This window comes from Pangasianodon hypophthalmus, chromosome 27, assembly GCF_027358585.1.
Source record: "Pangasianodon hypophthalmus isolate fPanHyp1 chromosome 27, fPanHyp1.pri, whole genome shotgun sequence".
Classification (NCBI taxonomy): domain Eukaryota; kingdom Metazoa; phylum Chordata; class Actinopteri; order Siluriformes; family Pangasiidae; genus Pangasianodon; species Pangasianodon hypophthalmus.
This window is the reverse complement of record NC_069736.1, coordinates 18770459-18790458: the sequence shown is the minus strand read 5'-3', so window position 1 is coordinate 18790458 and position 20000 is coordinate 18770459. Positions and strand designations below refer to the sequence as shown.

The 20000-nt window shown below is 40.9% G+C and overlaps 1 protein-coding gene across 3 annotated transcripts in view; it reads left to right on the top strand.

The window, feature by feature from the left end:
• The window catches only part of ar (androgen receptor), a 119596-nt gene that overhangs the window by 20622 nt on the left and 78974 nt on the right, over positions 1 to 20000 (top strand). For all 3 annotated transcript variants that reach the window (XM_053230632.1, XM_053230631.1, XM_053230633.1), the window contains exon 2: positions 8156 to 8304. In XM_053230632.1, the coding sequence (XP_053086607.1) occupies positions 8156 to 8304 (149 nt within the window). The remainder of the gene's footprint in view (positions 1 to 8155; positions 8305 to 20000) is intronic.

The window sequence follows — 20000 nt, the reverse complement described above, 5'->3', positions numbered from 1 at the left end:
AACAGAGGCGTGTTTGCGAGGTGTGTTTGTGAGGCGTGTGAACAGAGGCGTGTGAACAGAGGCGTGTTTGTGAGGCGTGTGAACAGAGGCGTGTTTGTGAGGCGTGTTTGTGAGGCGTGTGAACAGAGGCGTGTTTGCGAGGTGTGTGAACAGAGGCGTGTTTGTGAGGCGTGTGAACAGAGGCGTGTTTGTGAGGCGTGTGAACAGAGGCGTGTGAACAGAGGCGTGTGAACAGAGGCATGTTTGTGAGGCGTGTGAACTGAGGCGTGTGAACAGAGGCGTGTTTGTGAGGCGTGTTTGTGAGGCGTGTTTGTGAGGTGTGTGAACTGAGGCGTGTGAACAGAGGCGTGTTTGTGAGGCGTGTGAACAGAGGCGTGTTTGCGAGGCGTGTGAACAGAGGCGTGTTTGCGAGGCGTGTGAACAGAGGCGTGTGAACAGAGGCGTGTGAACAGAGGCGTGTTTGTGAGGCGTGTGAACAGAGGCGTGTTTGTGAGGCGTGTTTGCGAGGCGTGTGAACAGAGGCGTGTTTGTGAGGCGTGTGAACAGAGGCGTGTGAACAGAGGCGTGTTTGTGAGGCGTGTTTGTGAGGCGTGTGAACAGAGGCGTGTTTGTGAGGCGTGTTTGTGAGGCGTGTTTGTGAGGCGTGTGAACAGAGGCGTGTTTGCGAGGCGTGTGAACAGAGGCGTGTTTGTGAGGCGTGTTTGTGAGGCGTGTGAACAGAGGCGTGTTTGTGAGGCGTGTTTGTGAGGCGTGTGAACAGAGGCGTGTTTGTGAGGCGTGTTTGTGAGGCGTGTGAACAGAGGCGTGTTTGCGAGGCGTGTTTGTGAGGCGTGTGAACAGAGGCGTGTTTGTGAGGCGTGTTTGTGAGGCGTGTGAACAGAGGCGTGTTTGTGAGGCGTGTTTGTGAGGCGTGTTTGCGAGGCGTGTGAACAGAGGCGTGTTTGTGAGGCGTGTGAACAGAGGCGTGTGAACAGAGGCGTGTTTGTGAGGCGTGTTTGTGAGGCGTGTGAACAGAGGCGTGTTTGTGAGGCGTGTTTGTGAGGCGTGTTTGTGAGGCGTGTTTGTGAGGCGTGTGAACAGAGGCGTGTTTGTGAGGCGTGTGAACAGAGGCGTGTTTGTGAGGCGTGTGAACAGAGGCGTGTTTGTGAGGCGTGTTTGTGAGGCGTGTGAACAGAGGCGTGTTTGTGAGGCAGATGAAGTGGTTGCTGTAGTGAACGTGGCAGTGGATCTGAGAGCTAATTGGACGTTTCCTGGTTAATTCCCAAAACACACACACATGCACTCAGACACACAGACACACACACACACACACACACACAGGGAGTTGGTGCAGTCCGTCCCTCTGGACTTTTAAAGGTGGAACTTTAATCAGAGCTGCAGCGGGAGAGACGGGGAGATCCCAACTCATCAGAGGTCCTTCACTTCAACCCATCTGTGCTTCCCTCCGCTCGTTTGTTTTTATAACCAACGAAATGCCAAACACACACACACTCACACACACTCACACACTCTCACACACTCACACACTCTCACACACACTCACACACTCTCACACACTCTCACACTCTCACACACTCTCACACACTCTCACACACTCACACTCTCACACACTCTCACACACTCTCACACACTCTCACACACTCACACACACTCTCACACACTCTCACACACTCTCACACACTCTCACACACACTCTGACACACACTCACACACTCTCATACACACACACACACTCTCACACACTCTCATACACTCTCACACACACTCACACACTCTCACACACTCTCATACACTCTCATACACTCTCATACACTCACACACTCACACACACACACTCATACACTCTCACACACACTCACACACTCTCACACACTCTCACACACTCTCATACACTCACACACACACAGAGTGGATGTTTTGGATGGCTGTTTTGAATTAAGTTTTTTTGTAATTAATTGATGCTGTGTGTGTGTGTGTGCGTGTGTGTGCGTGTGTGCGTGTGTGTGTGCGTGTGTGTGCGTGTGTGTGTGTTGTTTTTAAGTGGCTAATGATGAGCAGTTGATTTAATAACTCTCAGATAGACTATTTATTTGTGACAAAAACAGCACAACATTGTAATGAATCAGTTACATAACTCATATTAGCGTGCTACCACCACCACGTGTCAGAGTCTATTTATTTTATCACAACTGAGTCGTATTAAACAGCACACACACACACACACACACACTGCTGCAGTGATGCACTTCCATGCATATAGGCTATAAATCATTCCTTTCTGCGTAGTTAAAAGGCTATACGTTCGATTTAATGTTACTCCAGAACATAAAGTCAATCAGAAATAATTAAAGGAATCAAACAGTGACGTATTTATTACGGAAAATCTATACGCTGAGGCTGTAATCAACGTTGAGCTGCATCTGTTTCCCATGATTCCGTCTAGAGCACTCAGACGAAACACAGCACTGATCAAAACTCATGTTTATTTCTGGAGAAATTGACCAAAGCATCAACATCAACATTAACATTAACATTAACATCATCATCAACATCATTAACATCATCATCATCATCATCATCATCAACATCATCATCAACATCATCATCATCATCATCAACATCATTAACATTAACATTATCATCAACATCATCATTAACATCATCAACATCATTACCATTAACATCATAATCAACATCATCAACATCATTAACATCATAATCAACATCATCAACATCATTAACATCATCATCAACATCATCAACATCATTAAAATCAACATTAACATCATTAACATCATCAACATCATCATCAACATCATCAACATCATCATCAACATCATCAACATCATCAACATCATCATCAACATCATTAACATCATCATCAACATCATTAACATCATCAACATCATCAACATCATCATCAACATCATTAACATCAACATCATTAACATTAACATCATAATCAACATCATCAACATCATTAACATCATCAACGTCATTAACATTACCATTAACATCATTAACATTATCATTAACATCATCATCAACATCATCAACATCATCATCAACATCATCATCAACATCATTAACATCATCAACATCATCAACATCATCATCAACATCATTAACATCAACATCATTAACATTAACATCATAATCAACATCATCAACATCATTAACATCATCAACGTCATTAACATTACCATTAACATCATTAACATTATCATTAACATCATCAACATCATTAACATCATCAACGTCATTAACATTACCATTAACATCATTAACATTATCATTAACATCATCAACGTCATTAACATTACCATTAACATCATTAACATTAACGTCAATATCAAGAGATATGAGATATGAGACAGGGATTATACAGTACATACACTATATATCAGTATTAATAGATATAAAGAGCTCTGTGAAATATTGTTAAATTTTTTGCTAAATGATTTTTGAATAATTACATTTACATTTAAGGCAGGAAAAGCACACAGACAACACTGTTTTTGTCAATGTCATGTGATGATGTGGGTGGTGATGTCAGTGATGATGTCATTGATGATGTCAGTGATGATATGGGCAATGATGTCAGTGATGATGTCAGTGATGTCAGTGATGATGTCAGTGTTGTCAGTGATGATGTGGGCGATGATGTCAGTGATGATGTGGGTGGTGATGTCAGTGATGATGTCAGTGATGATGTGGGTAGTGATGTCAGTGATGATGTCAGTGTTGTCAGTGATGATGTCAGTGGTGATGTCAGTGGTGATGTCAGTGATGATGTCAGTGTTGCCAGTGATGATGTCAGTGTTGTCAGTGATGATGTGGGTGATGATGTCAGTGGTGATGTCAGTGGTGATGTCAGTGATGATGTCAGTGATGATGTGGGTGGTGATGTCAGTGATGATGTCAGTGTTGTCAGTGATGATGTCAGTGATGATGTCAGTGTTGTCAGTGATGATGTCAGTGGTGATGTCAGTGGTGATGTCAGTGATGATGTCAGTGATGATGTGGGTGGTGATGTCAGTGATGATGTCAGTGTTGTCAGTGATGATGTCAGTGGTGATGTCAGTGATTATGTCAGTGTTGTCAGTGATGATGTGGGTGATGATGTCAGTGGTGATGTCAGTGGTGATGTCAGTGATGATGTCAGTGATGATGTGGGTGGTGATGTCAGTGGTGATGTCAGTGGTGATGTGGGTGGTGATGTCAGTGATGATGTCAGTGTTGTCAGTGATGATGTGGGTGATGATGTCAGTGGTGATGTCAGTGGTGATGTCAATGGTGATGTCAGTGATGATGGTATGTAATGATTATGGGCTTTATGTAACTAGTGATGTTAAAGAAACCCCGCGCTGTAGCTTCACGTTTATTCCTGAAGCGTGAACGTAGCGGAGCGGGATGAAACGGGAGAACGGGGAAATCCTCCCAGCGTGGGACAGATCGATCCCAGACGCAGCGCGCGGCGTTAAACCCGAGGAGCCGACGATCAGAGACATGGGGTCAGAAAGACGAGAGTCACAAAGTCAAATCCACTTCCTGGAACTTCCTGAACATCACGTGGGATTGGAGCTGAGATGCACAGAGGAGAGGAAGTTCTGCTTCGAACCTTAAATCACGCCATATTTCCTTCTGAAACAGGAAGTGAGGTAGGGAGTATATCGAAGGGCGTGTCTTATTTCTACCACAGCCAATAGCGTTTGAGGTTTGTCACACACTTTCCTACTGCAGCAGCGTGTCGAATGATACCCACGGGATTGATAAAAGGGGGCGGGGCAAATAAATTCTATAGAGCATCTGATTGGACACAAATTGGACAAGTACACTGTGAGTCATCATGTTTCCAGAAATGATCAAATTAAAATCAGAATATCTACAAAACATGGTTTGTTCTATGTTTCTTTTTCTTTTTTTCTTTTTGTTTTTATTTGAAATGTTTCCATTTTAATTTTCGTTCATTTAAGAGGACTACTTTTTATTTGTTAGTTAGTTTGTTTGTTTGTTTGCAGACGGAACGTTCTCACCAGTTAGTCGAAACCGTTAGTGCTAATTAAAAACGTTGCAGCAATGCAGTGTGAGTGTTTCAGTAAAAACCTTCCCAGAACTTCCAGAAAACATGAGAACCTTCTGCCATGTAGCTTGGAGGACTGAGGAAGAACCTTTTCTTCTGAGAGTGTGTGTGTGTGTGTGTGTGTGTGTGATGGAAGAGGAACTCCATCACTTCTTCTCCTCGTTGTAAACGTTTCTGCCGGTGTGTAAACTCAGGACGTGTGGAACCTCCGGATCAGAAGAAGGGGTGAGAAGAAGAGCGAGGAGATGCTGAGAATGTCCACACAGAGGAAGCTGAGCTGCTGGAGAAACACCAGGGATGGAGGGAAAGAGGAGAGTGAAAGAGCTGCTCGTCTCGCTGGTGACAGAAAACCACTCGCGGCTGCTGAGCTGGAAGAACGAGTCTGAAAGATTCCAGGAATGACAAACAGCTCGAACCGGAGAACCACAAAATCCTGCAGCTCTCACGCAAAGTGAACTCACGAGCCACGAGAGCAGGAGGCGGGGATTATACTGTACATACACACTGAATATACAAATACACAAAGACCAATAAATACTGCGCAAAATCTACACAATAAATCATTATTTATCTCTTTTTAATTAATAAATCAATTATTAATATTATTTTATATAACATAAACTGGTTAGTGTTACTTATATACTCCGATTAGTAATAATGACTAAGTAATCATTTTTCTCTTACAGCATCATTCTCACGTAAATGTTTCTTACAAAAAATAAAAAATATAATAATAATAATAATAATAATAATAAAAACACCAGCATAAAAGAAGAGAAAAAATCACACTGAACAAGGAGGGAAAATTAAAATTTAGTAATAACATATGATAATAATAATTTCAGTGACCCATGGAATCATAAATCAGAAAAAAAAGATCAATAATTTAGATAATTATTTAAAAATAAAAACAGAGAAATGTCAAAAATAAAATCTAAATAAAGCAGCTTTTAAGATTCTTCTTTATTTTTTTATGTTTTTTTTCTAGAAATTAATTGTGCATTTTATTACATTACTAATAGTGTTAAAGAAAATTAAATTTATGTGTGTGAAAAGTAACGTGCTGTGTGTGTGTGTGTGTGTGTGTGTGTGTGTGTGTTAGTGACAAGTCAATTGCAAATGAGAGAAAACAGAAGTGAAAAGTGAGAGAAAAGCTGTAAGGTGAAAATACACAGTTTTAATAACAGTCAGTATGGTGGGAAAACACACACACACACACACAACACACACTCAGGTACACACACACACACACACACATACACACACACACACTTAAATATTTCAGCTGTTTTGTTTGTTTGCTTATTTGTTTTGTAGATTCGGGAAATTTGTGCAGCTTCGTACTAACCACTAGTTAAGTGTGTGTGTGTGTGTGTGTGTGTGTGTGTGGAAACCATCTGCAGACATAACTACAGCCCAGTGGCGGTCATTGTGAGGGCTCAAGGTTCCTGGACGCACAAGGTCAAAGAGATGCATAGAAATAAACATAACACACTTTATCACACACACACACACACACACAGCTGTTTTTTTATATTTTGACTTGCACAAGGTATATCTGTAATTTCCCAGTGAGCTTTCTTTTCGCTCTAGTACTCAGGAATCATCCAGGTGTGTGTGTGTGTGTGTGTGTGTGTGTGAGCGAGAGAGAGAGATTAGTGAAATAAGAGAAAGGATTAAAGCCATTTCCCTCTGTTTACGCTTTATTTAACTCGTCCTTGTGTTGCACTTTAGTGTCGTCTCTTTCCATCAATCTGAAAAGTTTACGTTTAAAACGTCGTGATTTCTATTTTCTCTCTGATCTGATATTCATCTCACTGACGATCACGAAACCATCCTGATGGAACCCGAGTCCTGAAATGCTTTATATTTACAAACACCAGCCTTTTTTTTACTCCCATTTTTATTTCACTTTGTTCCTTTTAGCTGAAAACGACCGAATCGTTTAACCTCGGGGACGGTCAGTGTATTTACGAGAAAATTCCTCGTAAACGTTTCACTCCTGCGGAATTTACCACAAAATCTCTTTCCCTCATGGAGCTTTGCTTAGCGCAGTAAATGTTCAACACGTCTGAGAGAAACGTTGACCTAGCACATGCTAGCTGTTAGCTAGCTAAGTCCTTAGTCACGTTCTCAGTAATAGCAAGAATTCTTTTAGTTGTTGCCTAGCAACAACATCCTTTAACGTTAACTAATGAATGTATCGTTTGGAAAATAAAACCTGGAAGCCGCATCTTTACAGTTATTCACTCCGTCCCTGTGCTGCTGAATTCTGCGTTCTGATTGGTCATCAGCAGCTCTGACAGTAGCGCAGGTTTATATTAATGCGCTCGTTTGAATACGTTATCGTTTCTATAGTAACAGCTCATTCACACGTTATCATTTCTATAGTAACAGCTCATTCACACTCCGCTGATAATAAACAGATTAAAAAATCGTTGATATGGTGAAGTTTTTCTTAAAAGAAGGAGATGTTTATGGAACATGTATGGAAGGAGTCTCCAGTGTCAGCACTTTGTAACAGTCAGCGGGAAAACTGTAACCACTTCATGACACCACCCTGTCAGTTTTACTGTAAACACACACACACACACACACACACACTCTGGGTATAATGAGGATCTTACTCAGGCAGGGTGTGTGTTAAACCGGAGCTAGAATTATCCACCCACAGGGATTCATTTATTTGAGAAAATGAAAGTAAAATGAAAGAAAAGTGGCGAGAAATAGTTTTTCATGAAACTTTTAACTCACTTTGATGATGTCAATTTCAATTTTCTTATTCAGGGTCGTGTCAAAAAGTCCTAAAAAGCATTTTAAAAAATTTGTCGATGAATGTAGAGATCCGGTTTGATAACCCTTCTGCCTCGCTGAGTCACGGCGCGTACGTCAGAGCTAAACGAGGACATCTTTTCTTTCATGTTCGTGTCGGGCAAATAAGCGTGCGAGCGCTAAACTCACTGACTGCACCTTTAAGTTCATTTGTATATTTTCCTGTACACGACTGACAGTGTGCCAAACCAAAGCTCGCTCTAACACGTGTTTCTGCACGCGTGTGTGTGTGTGTTTCAGGTTGGAGAGTGCGAGGGAGGTGTTCCCCATGGAGTTTTTCTTCCCTCCGCAGCGCACCTGCCTGATCTGTTCTGATGAAGCGTCCGGGTGCCATTACGGAGCTCTGACCTGCGGCAGCTGCAAAGTGTTTTTCAAAAGAGCAGCGGAAGGTAAACACACACACACACAAATGCCCCCCCCAAACACACACACACACACACACACACACACACATGACCATTAGTTTAGCAGCAGTACCAGGGCCGATGTGGTTTCGTTCGTTCGAGCCCGAGCAGAAGAACACCTGATTCCACTCGTTTAATCAGTCGCTTTCATTCTTCAGATGGCTGCTGAGGATCAGGTGCACGGCACCATTTACTGAAATGAAAACCCACAGACTCACCAGAGCTCAGCGGATAAGAGCCGAGCGAATGAAGGATACTGACAACAACTGCCCCTGAAGGGAAAAATACAGAGCAGGGTGTAGTCAGGACGACGTGTATAAATATAACCTTCTCACCTTCACAACCCGAACCTAACCTCAGTAACCATAACCTCACCTTCACTAACCTCCACTTCACTAACCTCCACCTCCTTAACCATAACCTCACCTTCACTAACCTCCACTTCACTAACCTCACCCTCCTTAACCATAACCTCACCTTCACTAACCTCCACTTCACTAACCTCAACCTCCTTAACCATAACCTCACCTTCACTAACCTCCACTTCACTAACCTCACCTTCAGTAACCATAACCTCACCTTCACTAACCTCAACCTCCTTAACCATAACCTCACCTTCACTAACCTCCACATGAGTAACCTTCTTCTCAACCTCCTTAACCATAACCTCACCTTCACTAACCTTTACCTCAACCTCAACTTCACTAACCTCCACTTCACTAACCTTTACCTCAACCTCAACTTCACTAATCTCCACCTGAGCAACCTTTATCTCAACCTCAGTCGCCTTAACCATAATCTCAGTAACCAGAGCCTTAACTTTAACAACCCTGGCTTCTGACTAATTCTCAGTAACCACAACCTCAACCTCAGAAACCCTGACCTCAGTAAGCTTAACCTGAACTCTAGTACTCTTAACTCTTCCACCTCATCAGTCAGCAGAAATGCTTTAACTGGAGGATTTTTAAACCAGCAGCTCCACTTCTGTAACAGTGCTGTTCCTCCTGGACTCCGGCCAGAATGTCCTGAGAAGGTCAGATTTGTAATCAATTAATTTTGTGAAGCCAGCAGAGCCGAGGCAGTTTCTCCGAACGTAAAGACGTACACGTGATTTAAAGATGAAGTTGAGAAATGGCTTCTCCGACAGCTCTTCTCCTGAAACAGCTGGCAGACGGCGAAGTGTGAACCGTGTGCAGATAATTCAAATAAAATGTGAACACTGAGGACCTTCCCTGCGTGTTTACTGACACGTCTGTATCTGTACTTTACTTCCTTCTTTCTTTTCTCTCAATACTTCTGACGTTCAGTACCTTTCTTTCTTTCTTTCTTTCTTTCTTTCTGTAACAGATACATTCTGTATCTATTCATTCTTTTTTTCTTTTCCTTTTTTTCCTTCTTTTTTATCTCTGTGTTTTTTTTAAGTATAATTTCTTTAACCTTTAAACTGTTACGAGATTTCGAATAATTACTTTCTTTAGGTCTTTCTTTCTTGCTTTCTTTCCCTCAGTAATTTATGTAGTAATATAATTCATGTGTGTTGCATGTAGTTACATGAGAGTAAAGCAGCATGTGTGTGTGTGTGTGTGTGTGAGTGTGTAATAAGAGAGAAGAGAGAATGTGATTACGCTGCAGTGTGACAGCAGAACCACGGCTCTGTGGCCTCCATTAGACTCACTCTGACTGCTTTAGACCTTGAATGTAGGGCATGAAGGAGAACCTCGCTGTAGCACTGACGCTGTGTGTGGTCTCAGCTCATAACTGTGTGTGTGTGTGTGTTATTTACAATCAGGCTGCTATATTAGAATGATTTTATTCTCCATATACATTTACATGTTTTAGGAATATTTCTTGGCGTTTGGTCACAACATGGTACAGAACACACACACATCTCAGAGAACACAACACAATTAGCATTCCAATATACACCTATATAAATACTGCACATAATATACACCTATACAAATACTGCACCTAATATACACCTATACAAATACTGCACCTAATATACACCTCTACAAATACTGCACCTAATATACACCTCTACAAACACTGCACCTAATATACACCTCTACAAATACTGCACCTAATATACACCTCTACAAATACTGCACCTAATATACACCTCTACAAATACTGCACCTAATATACACCTCTACAAATACTGCACCTAATATACACCTCTACAAATACTGCACCTAATATACACCTCTACAAATACTGCACCTAATATACACCTCTACAAATACTGCACCTAATATACACCTATACAAATACTGCACATAATATACACCTCTACAAATACTGCACCTAATATACACCTATACAAATACTGCACATAATATACGCCTATATAAATACTGCACATAATATATACATATACAAACACCGCACCTAATATACACCTATACAAATACCGCACCTAATATACAGCTATACAAACACCGCACCTAATATACACCTATACAAACACCGCACCTAATATACACCTATACAAATACCGCACCTAATATACAAATATACAAACACCGCACCTAATATACACCGATACAAATACTGCACATAATATACACATATACAAATACTGCGCATAATATACACCTATACAAATACTGCACATAATATACACCTATACAAATACTGCACCTAATATACACCTATACAAATACTGCACCTAATATACACCTCTACAAATACTGCACCTAATATACACCTCTACAAATACTACACATAATATACACCTATACAAACACTACACATAATATACACCTATACAAACACTGCACCTAATATACACCTATACAAATACTGCACCTAATATACAAATATACAAATACTGCACCTAATATACAAATATACAAATACTGCACCTAATATACACCTCTACAAATACTGCACATGATATACACATATACAAATACTGCGCATGATATACACCTCTACAAATACTGCGCATGATATACACCTCTACAAATACTGCGCATGATATACACCTCTACAAATACTGCGCATGATATACACCTCTACAAATACTGCGCATGATATACACCTCTACAAATACTGCACCTGATATACAAATATACAAATACTGCACCTGATATACACCTATACAAATACTGCACCTGATATACACCTATACAAATACTGCACCTAATATACACTTATACAAATACTGCACATAATATACACCTATACAAACACTGCACCTGATATACAAATATACAAATACTGCACCTGATATACACCTCTACAAATACTGCACCTGATATACAAATATACAAATACTGCACCTGATATACACCTATACAAATACTGCACCTGATATACACTTATACAAATACTGCACATAATATACACCTATACAAATACTGCACCTGATATACAAATATACAAATACTGCACCTGATATACACCTATACAAATACTGCACCTGATATACACTTATACAAATACTGCACATGATATACACCTATACAAATACTGCACCTGATATACACCTCTACAAATACTGCACCTGATATACACCTATACAAACACTACACATAATATACACCTATACAAACACTACACATAATATACACCTCTACAAATACTGCACCTAATATACACCTCTACAAATACTGCACCTAATATACACCTCTACAAATACTGCACCTAATATACACCTCTACAAATACTGCACCTAATATACACCTCTACAAATACTGCACATAATATACACCTCTACAAACACTGCACATAATATACACCTCTACAAACACTGCACCTAATATACACCTCTACAAACACTGCGCATAATATACACCTCTACAAACACTGCGCATAATATACACCTCTACAAACACTGCGCATAATATACACCTCTACAAACACTGCGCCTAATATACACCTATACAAATACTGCGCCTAATATACACCTCTACAAATACTGCGCCTAATATACACCTATACAAACACTGCGCCTAATATACAAATATACAAACACTGCGCCTAATATACACCTCTACAAACACTGCGCCTAATATACACCTCTACAAACACTGCGCCTAATATACACCTCTACAAACACTGCGCCTAATATACACCTCTACAAACACTGCGCCTAATATACACCTCTACAAATACTGCGCCTAATATACACCTATACAAACACTGCGCCTAATATACACCTATACAAACACTGCGCCTAATATACACCTCTACAAATACTGCACCTAATATACACCTCTACAAACACTGCACCTAATATACACCTCTACAAACACTGCACCTAATATACACCTCTACAAATACTGCACCTAATATACACCTCTACAAATACTGCACCTAATATACACCTCTACAAACACTGCACATAATATACACCTCTACAAACACTGCACATAATATACACCTCTACAAACACTGCACCTAATATACACCTCTACAAACACTGCACCTAATATACACCTCTACAAATACTGCACCTAATATACACCTCTACAAACACTGCACCTAATATACACCTCTACAAACACTGCACATAATATACACCTCTACAAACACTGCACCTAATATACACTTATACAAATACTGCACCTAATATACACCTCTACAAATACTGCACCTAATATACACCTCTACAAATACTGCACCTAATATACACCTCTACAAATACTGCACCTAATATACACCTCTACAAACACTGCACCTAATATACACCTCTGCAAACACTGCACCTAATATACACCTATACAAACACTGCACCTAATATACACCTATACAAACACTGCACCTAATATACACCTATACAAACACTGCACATAATATACACCTCTCCAAATACTGCACATAATATACACCTCTCCAAACACTGCACCTACTATACACCTCTCCAAACACTGCACCTACTATACACCTCTCCAAACACTGCACCTAATATACACCTCTCCAAACCCTGCACCTAATATACACCTCTCCAAATACTGCACCTAATATACACCTCTCCAAATACTGCACCTAATATACACCTCTCCAAATACTGCACCTAATATACACCTCTCCAAATACTGCACCTAATATACACCTCTCCAAATACTGCGCATAATATACACCTCTCCAAATACTGCGCATAATATACACCTCTCCAAATACTGCGCATAATATACACCTCTACAAATACTGCACCTAATATACACCTCTACAAATACTGCACCTAATATACACCTCTACAAATACTGCACCTAATATACACCTCTACAAATACTGCACCTAATATACACCTCTACAAATACTGCACCTAATATACACCTCTACAAATACTGCACCTAATATACACCTCTACAAACACTGCACCTAATATACACCTCTACAAACACTGCACCTAATATACACCTCTACAAATACTGCACATAATATACACCTATACAAACACTGCACCTAATATACACCTCTACAAACACTGCACCTAATATACACCTCTACAAACACTGCGCATAATATACACCTCTACAAACACTGCGCATAATATACACCTCTACAAACAATACGCATAATATACACCTCTACAAACACTGCACCTAATATACACCTCTACAAACCCTGCACCTAATATACACCTCTCCAAATACTGCACCTAATATACACCTCTCCAAATACTGCACCTAATATACACCTCTCCAAATACTGCGCATAATATACACCTCTCCAAATACTGCGCATAATATACACCTCTCCAAATACTGCGCATAATATACACCTCTCCAAATACTGCGCATAATATACACCTCTACAAATACTGCACCTAATATACACCTCTACAAATACTGCACCTAATATACACCTCTACAAATACTGCACCTAATATACACCTCTACAAATACTGCACCTAATATACACCTCTACAAACACTGCACCTAATATACACCTCTACAAACACTGCACCTAATATACACCTCTACAAACACTGCACCTAATATACACCTCTACAAATACTGCACCTAATATACACCTCTACAAACACTGCACCTAATATACACCTCTACAAACACTGCACCTAATATACACCTCTACAAACACTGCGCATAATATACACCTCTACAAACACTGCGCATAATATACACCTCTACAAACAATACGCATAATATACACCTCTACAAACACTGCACCTAATATACACCTCTACAAACACTGCACCTAATATACACCTCTACAAATACTGCACCTAATATACACCTCTACAAATACTGCACCTAATATACACCTCTACAAACACTGCACCTAATATACACCTCTACAAACACTGCACCTAATATACACCTCTACAAATACTGCACCTAATATACACCTCTACAAACACTACACCTAATATACACCTCTACAAACACTGCACCTAATATACACCTCTACAAACACTGCGCATAATATACACCTCTACAAACACTGCACCTAATATACACCTCTACAAACACTGCACCTAATATACACCTCTACAAATACTGCACCTAATATACACCTCTACAAATACTGCACCTAATATACACTTATACAAATACTGCACCTAATATACACCTCTCCAAACCCTGCACCTAATATACACCTCTCCAAACCCTGCACCTAATATACACCTCTCCAAACCCTGCACCTAATATACACCTCTCCAAACCCTGCACCTAATATACACCTCTCCAAACCCTGCACCTAATATACACCTCTCCAAACCCTGCACCTAATATACACCTCTCCAAACCCTGCACCTAATATACACCTCTCCAAACCCTGCACCTAATATACACCTCTCCAAACACTGCACCTAATATACACCTCTCCAAACACTGCACCTAATATACACCTCTACAAACACTGCACCTAATATACACCTCTACAAACACTGCACCTAATATACACCTCTACAAACACTGCACCTAATATACACCTCTACAAATACTGCACCTAATATACACTTATACAAATACTGCACCTAATATACACCTCTACAAATACTGCACCTAATATACACCTCTACAAACACTGCACCTAATATACACCTCTACAAACACTGCACCTAATATACACCTCTACAAACACTGCACCTAATATACACCTCTACAAACACTGCACCTAATATACACCTCTACAAACACTGCACCTAATATACACCTCTACAAATACTGCACCTAATATACACCTCTACAAATACTGCACCTAATATACACTTATACAAATACTGCACCTAATATACACCTCTCCAAACCCTGCACCTAATATACACCTCTCCAAACCCTGCACCTAATATACACCTCTCCAAACCCTGCACCTAATATACACCTCTCCAAACCCTGCACCTAATATACACCTCTACAAACCCTGCACCTAATATACACCTCTCCAAACCCTGCACCTAATATACACCTCTCCAAACCCTGCACCTAATATACACCTCTCCAAACCCTGCACCTAATATACACCTCTACAAACACTGCGCATAATATACACCTCTACAAACACTGCACCTAATATACACCTCTACAAACACTGCACCTAATATACACCTCTACAAACACTGCACCTAATATACACCTCTACAAACACTGCACCTAATATACACCTCTACAAACACTGCACCTAATATACACCTCTACAAACACTGCACCTAATATACACCTCTACAAATACTGCACATAATATACACCTCTACAAACACTGCACCTAATATACACCTCTCCAAACCCTGCACCTAATATACACCTCTCCAAACCCTGCACCTAATATACACCTCTCCAAACCCTGCACCTAATATACACCTCTACAAACACTGCGCATAATATACACCTCTACAAACACTGCACCTAATATACACCTCTACAAACACTGCACCTAATATACACCTCTACAAACACTGCACCTAATATACACCTCTACAAACACTGCACCTAATATACACCTCTACAAACACTGCGCCTAATATACACCTCTCCAAACCCTGCGCCTAATATACACCTCTCCAAACCCTGCGCCTAATATACACCTCTCCAAACCCTGCGCCTAATATACACCTCTCCAAACCCTGCGCCTAATATACACCTCTCCAAACCCTGCGCCTAATATACACCTCTCCAAACCCTGCGCCTAATATACACCTCTCCAAACCCTGCGCCTAATATACACCTCTCCAAACCCTGCGCCTAATATACACCTCTCCAAACCCTGCGCCTAATATACACCTCTCCAAACCCTGCGCCTAATATACACCTCTCCAAACACTGCGCCTAATATACACCTCTCCAAACACTGCGCCTAATATACACCTCTCCAAACACTGCGCCTAATATACACCTCTCCAAACACTGCGCCTAATATACACCTCTCCAAACACTGCGCCTAATATACACCTCTCCAAACCCTGCGCCTAATATACACCTCTCCAAACCCTGCGCCTAATATACACCTCTCCAAACACTGCGCCTAATATACACCTCTCCAAACACTGCGCCTAATATACACCTCTCCAAACACTGCGCATAATATACACCTCTCCAAACCCTGCACCTAATATACACCTCTCCAAACCCTGCACCTAATATACACCTCTCCAAACCCTGCACCTAATATACACCTCTCCAAACCCTGCACCTAATATACACCTCTCCAAACCCTGCACCTAATATACACCTCTCCAAACCCTGCACCTAATATACACCTCTCCAAACCCTGCACCTAATATACACCTCTCCAAACACTGCACCTAATATACACCTCTCCAAACACTGCACCTAATATACACCTCTACAAACCCTGCGCATAATATACACCTCTACAAACCCTGCACCTAATATACACCTCTACAAACCCTGCACCTAATATACACCTCTACAAACCCTGCGCATAATATACACCTCTACAAACCCTGCACCTAATATACACCTCTACAAACCCTGCACCTAATATACACCTCTACAAACCCTGCACCTAATATACACCTCTACAAACCCTGCACCTAATATACACCTCTACAAACCCTGCACCTAATATACACCTCTACAAATACTGCGCATAATATACACCTCTACAAATACTGCGCATAATATACACCTCTACAAATACTGCACCTAATATACACCTCTACAAATACTGCACCTAATATACACCTCTACAAATACTGCACCTAATATACACCTCTACAAATACTGCACCTAATATACACCTCTACAAATACTGCGCATAATATACACCTCTACAAATACTGCGCATAATATACACCTCTACAAATACTGCGCATAATATACACCTCTACAAATACTGCACCTAATATACACCTCTACAAATACTGCACCTAATATACACCTCTACAAATACTGCACCTAATATACACCTCTACAAACCCTGCGCCTAATATACACCTCTACAAATACTGCACCTAATATACACCTCTACAAATACTGCACCTAATATACACCTCTACAAATACTGCACCTAATATACACCTCTACAAATACTGCACCTAATATACACCTCTACAAATACTGCACCTAATATACACCTCTACAAATACTGCACCTAATATACACCTCTACAAATACTGCACCTAATATACACCTCTACAAATACTGCACCTAATATACACCTCTACAAATACTGCACCTAATATACACCTCTACAAATACTGCGCATAATATACACCTCTACAAATACTGCGCATAATATACACCTCTACAAATACTGCACCTAATATACACCTCTACAAATACTGCACCTAATATACACCTCTACAAATACTGCACATAATATACACCTCTACAAATACTGCACCTAATATACACCTCTACAAATACTGCACATAATATACACCTCTACAAATACTGCACCTAATATACACCTCTACAAATACTGCACCTAATATACACCTCTACAAATACTGCACATAATATACACCTCTACAAATACTGCACATAATATACACCTCTACAAATACTGCACCTAATATACACCTCTACAAATACTGCACATAATATACACCTCTACAAATACTGCACATAATATACACCTCTACAAATACTGCACCTAATATACACCTCTACAAATACTGCACATAATATACACCTCTACAAATACTGCACCTAATATACACCTCTACAAATACTGCACCTAATATACACCTCTACAAATACTGCACTTAATATACACCTATACAAATACTGCATTTAAGTGGAAATGGTAGGCTCAGGTGTACTTTGCGTAACAGTGGAGGTAGAAATAGCAGCTGGATGCAGTTCAGGTTGGAAATGGAAACAGGTTAAATGGAACAGGTGTGATATATAATAAATAAAAGAATGATGTATAGACTGTAAAAGCATTTAGTGCAGATGTGTGTCGCTGGCAGGTCAGCATTGTCGTCATTACTGAAAGCTTCCTGGTTAAAAACAGAAAGTGCCAGTGGGAAGAAGCTGTTTGGAGGGCGTCAGGGAGCAGAATCGCTTTCCTGTTGGTGGTTTCTGGGAGCGGTGATTAGCAGGCTGGAACGTGTCACTGATGATTCTTCCTGCTCGTCTCTTTGTCCTGGTGATGTGCAGGTCCTCAGGTGATGACAGACTGCAGCCGATGATTCGCTCAGCGGTTTGATAGTCCGGTGCAGCTCCCTCTTTTCTCTGCAGGAGGATAGTGATGGCAGACGTAGGGATGCTTGCTGTAGTGGCAGTAAAGAATTACACCAGCATAGCCTGGGGTAGATGTGTGTGTGTGTGTGTGTATATATATATACATATATATATATATATATATATATATATATATATATATATGTATAGCATATCTAAATACTTATATTATACATCATCATATCCAAAATGTAGGGAAATGTAGGCAAATCCAAAATATAGGGCAAGAGCAAAGTCTAAAAAGGTCAGGGTCAGACGAGGGTCATGATTCTTCATGATTCTTCTTTATATATAGTATATCTAAATACTTCTACTATACATCATATATAAATGTTTAAAACTGAGAGGTCACGAACTGAGAGGTGAGACAGATGCAGATGTAATTGAGCATATTTTTATTAACGAAAAGACACACAGGCAAATCCAAAACGTAGGGCAAGATCAAAGTCAGTAAAAAGGCGAGGGTCAGGCAAGGGTCAAGCGAGGGTCAAGCGAAGGTCAGGCGAGGGTCAGGTAAAGGTCAGGCGAGGGTCAGGCGAGGGTCAGGTAAAGGTCAGGCGAGGGTCAGGTAAAGGTCAGGCGAGGGTCAGGCGAAGGTCAGGCGAGGGTCAGGTAAAGGTCAGGCGAGGGTCAGGCGAGGGTCAGGTAAAGGTCAGGCGAGAGTCAGGCGAGAGTCAGGCGAGGGTCAGGCGAGGGTCAGGTAAAGCTCAGACGAGGGTCAGGCGAAGGTCAGGCGAGGATCAGGCGAGGGTCAGGCAAAGGTCAGGCGAGGGTCAGGCAAAGGACAGGCGAAGGTCAGGCGAGGGTCAGGTGAGGGTCCGGTGAGGGTCAGGTAAAGGTCAGGCGAGGATCAGGTGAGGGTCAGGTGAGGGTCAGGTGAGGGTCAGGTGAGGGTCAGGTGAGGGTCAGGGCAAGATCATTTGAGTGTATTTATTTCTGTAAAGCTGCTTTGTCACAGTGTCGCTGAGAGTGTTGTCATGCTCGCTGGGTGATGTGACAGAAATATCATATCACGATATTGGAGACATTTCTGCACCACATGATATGTATCAC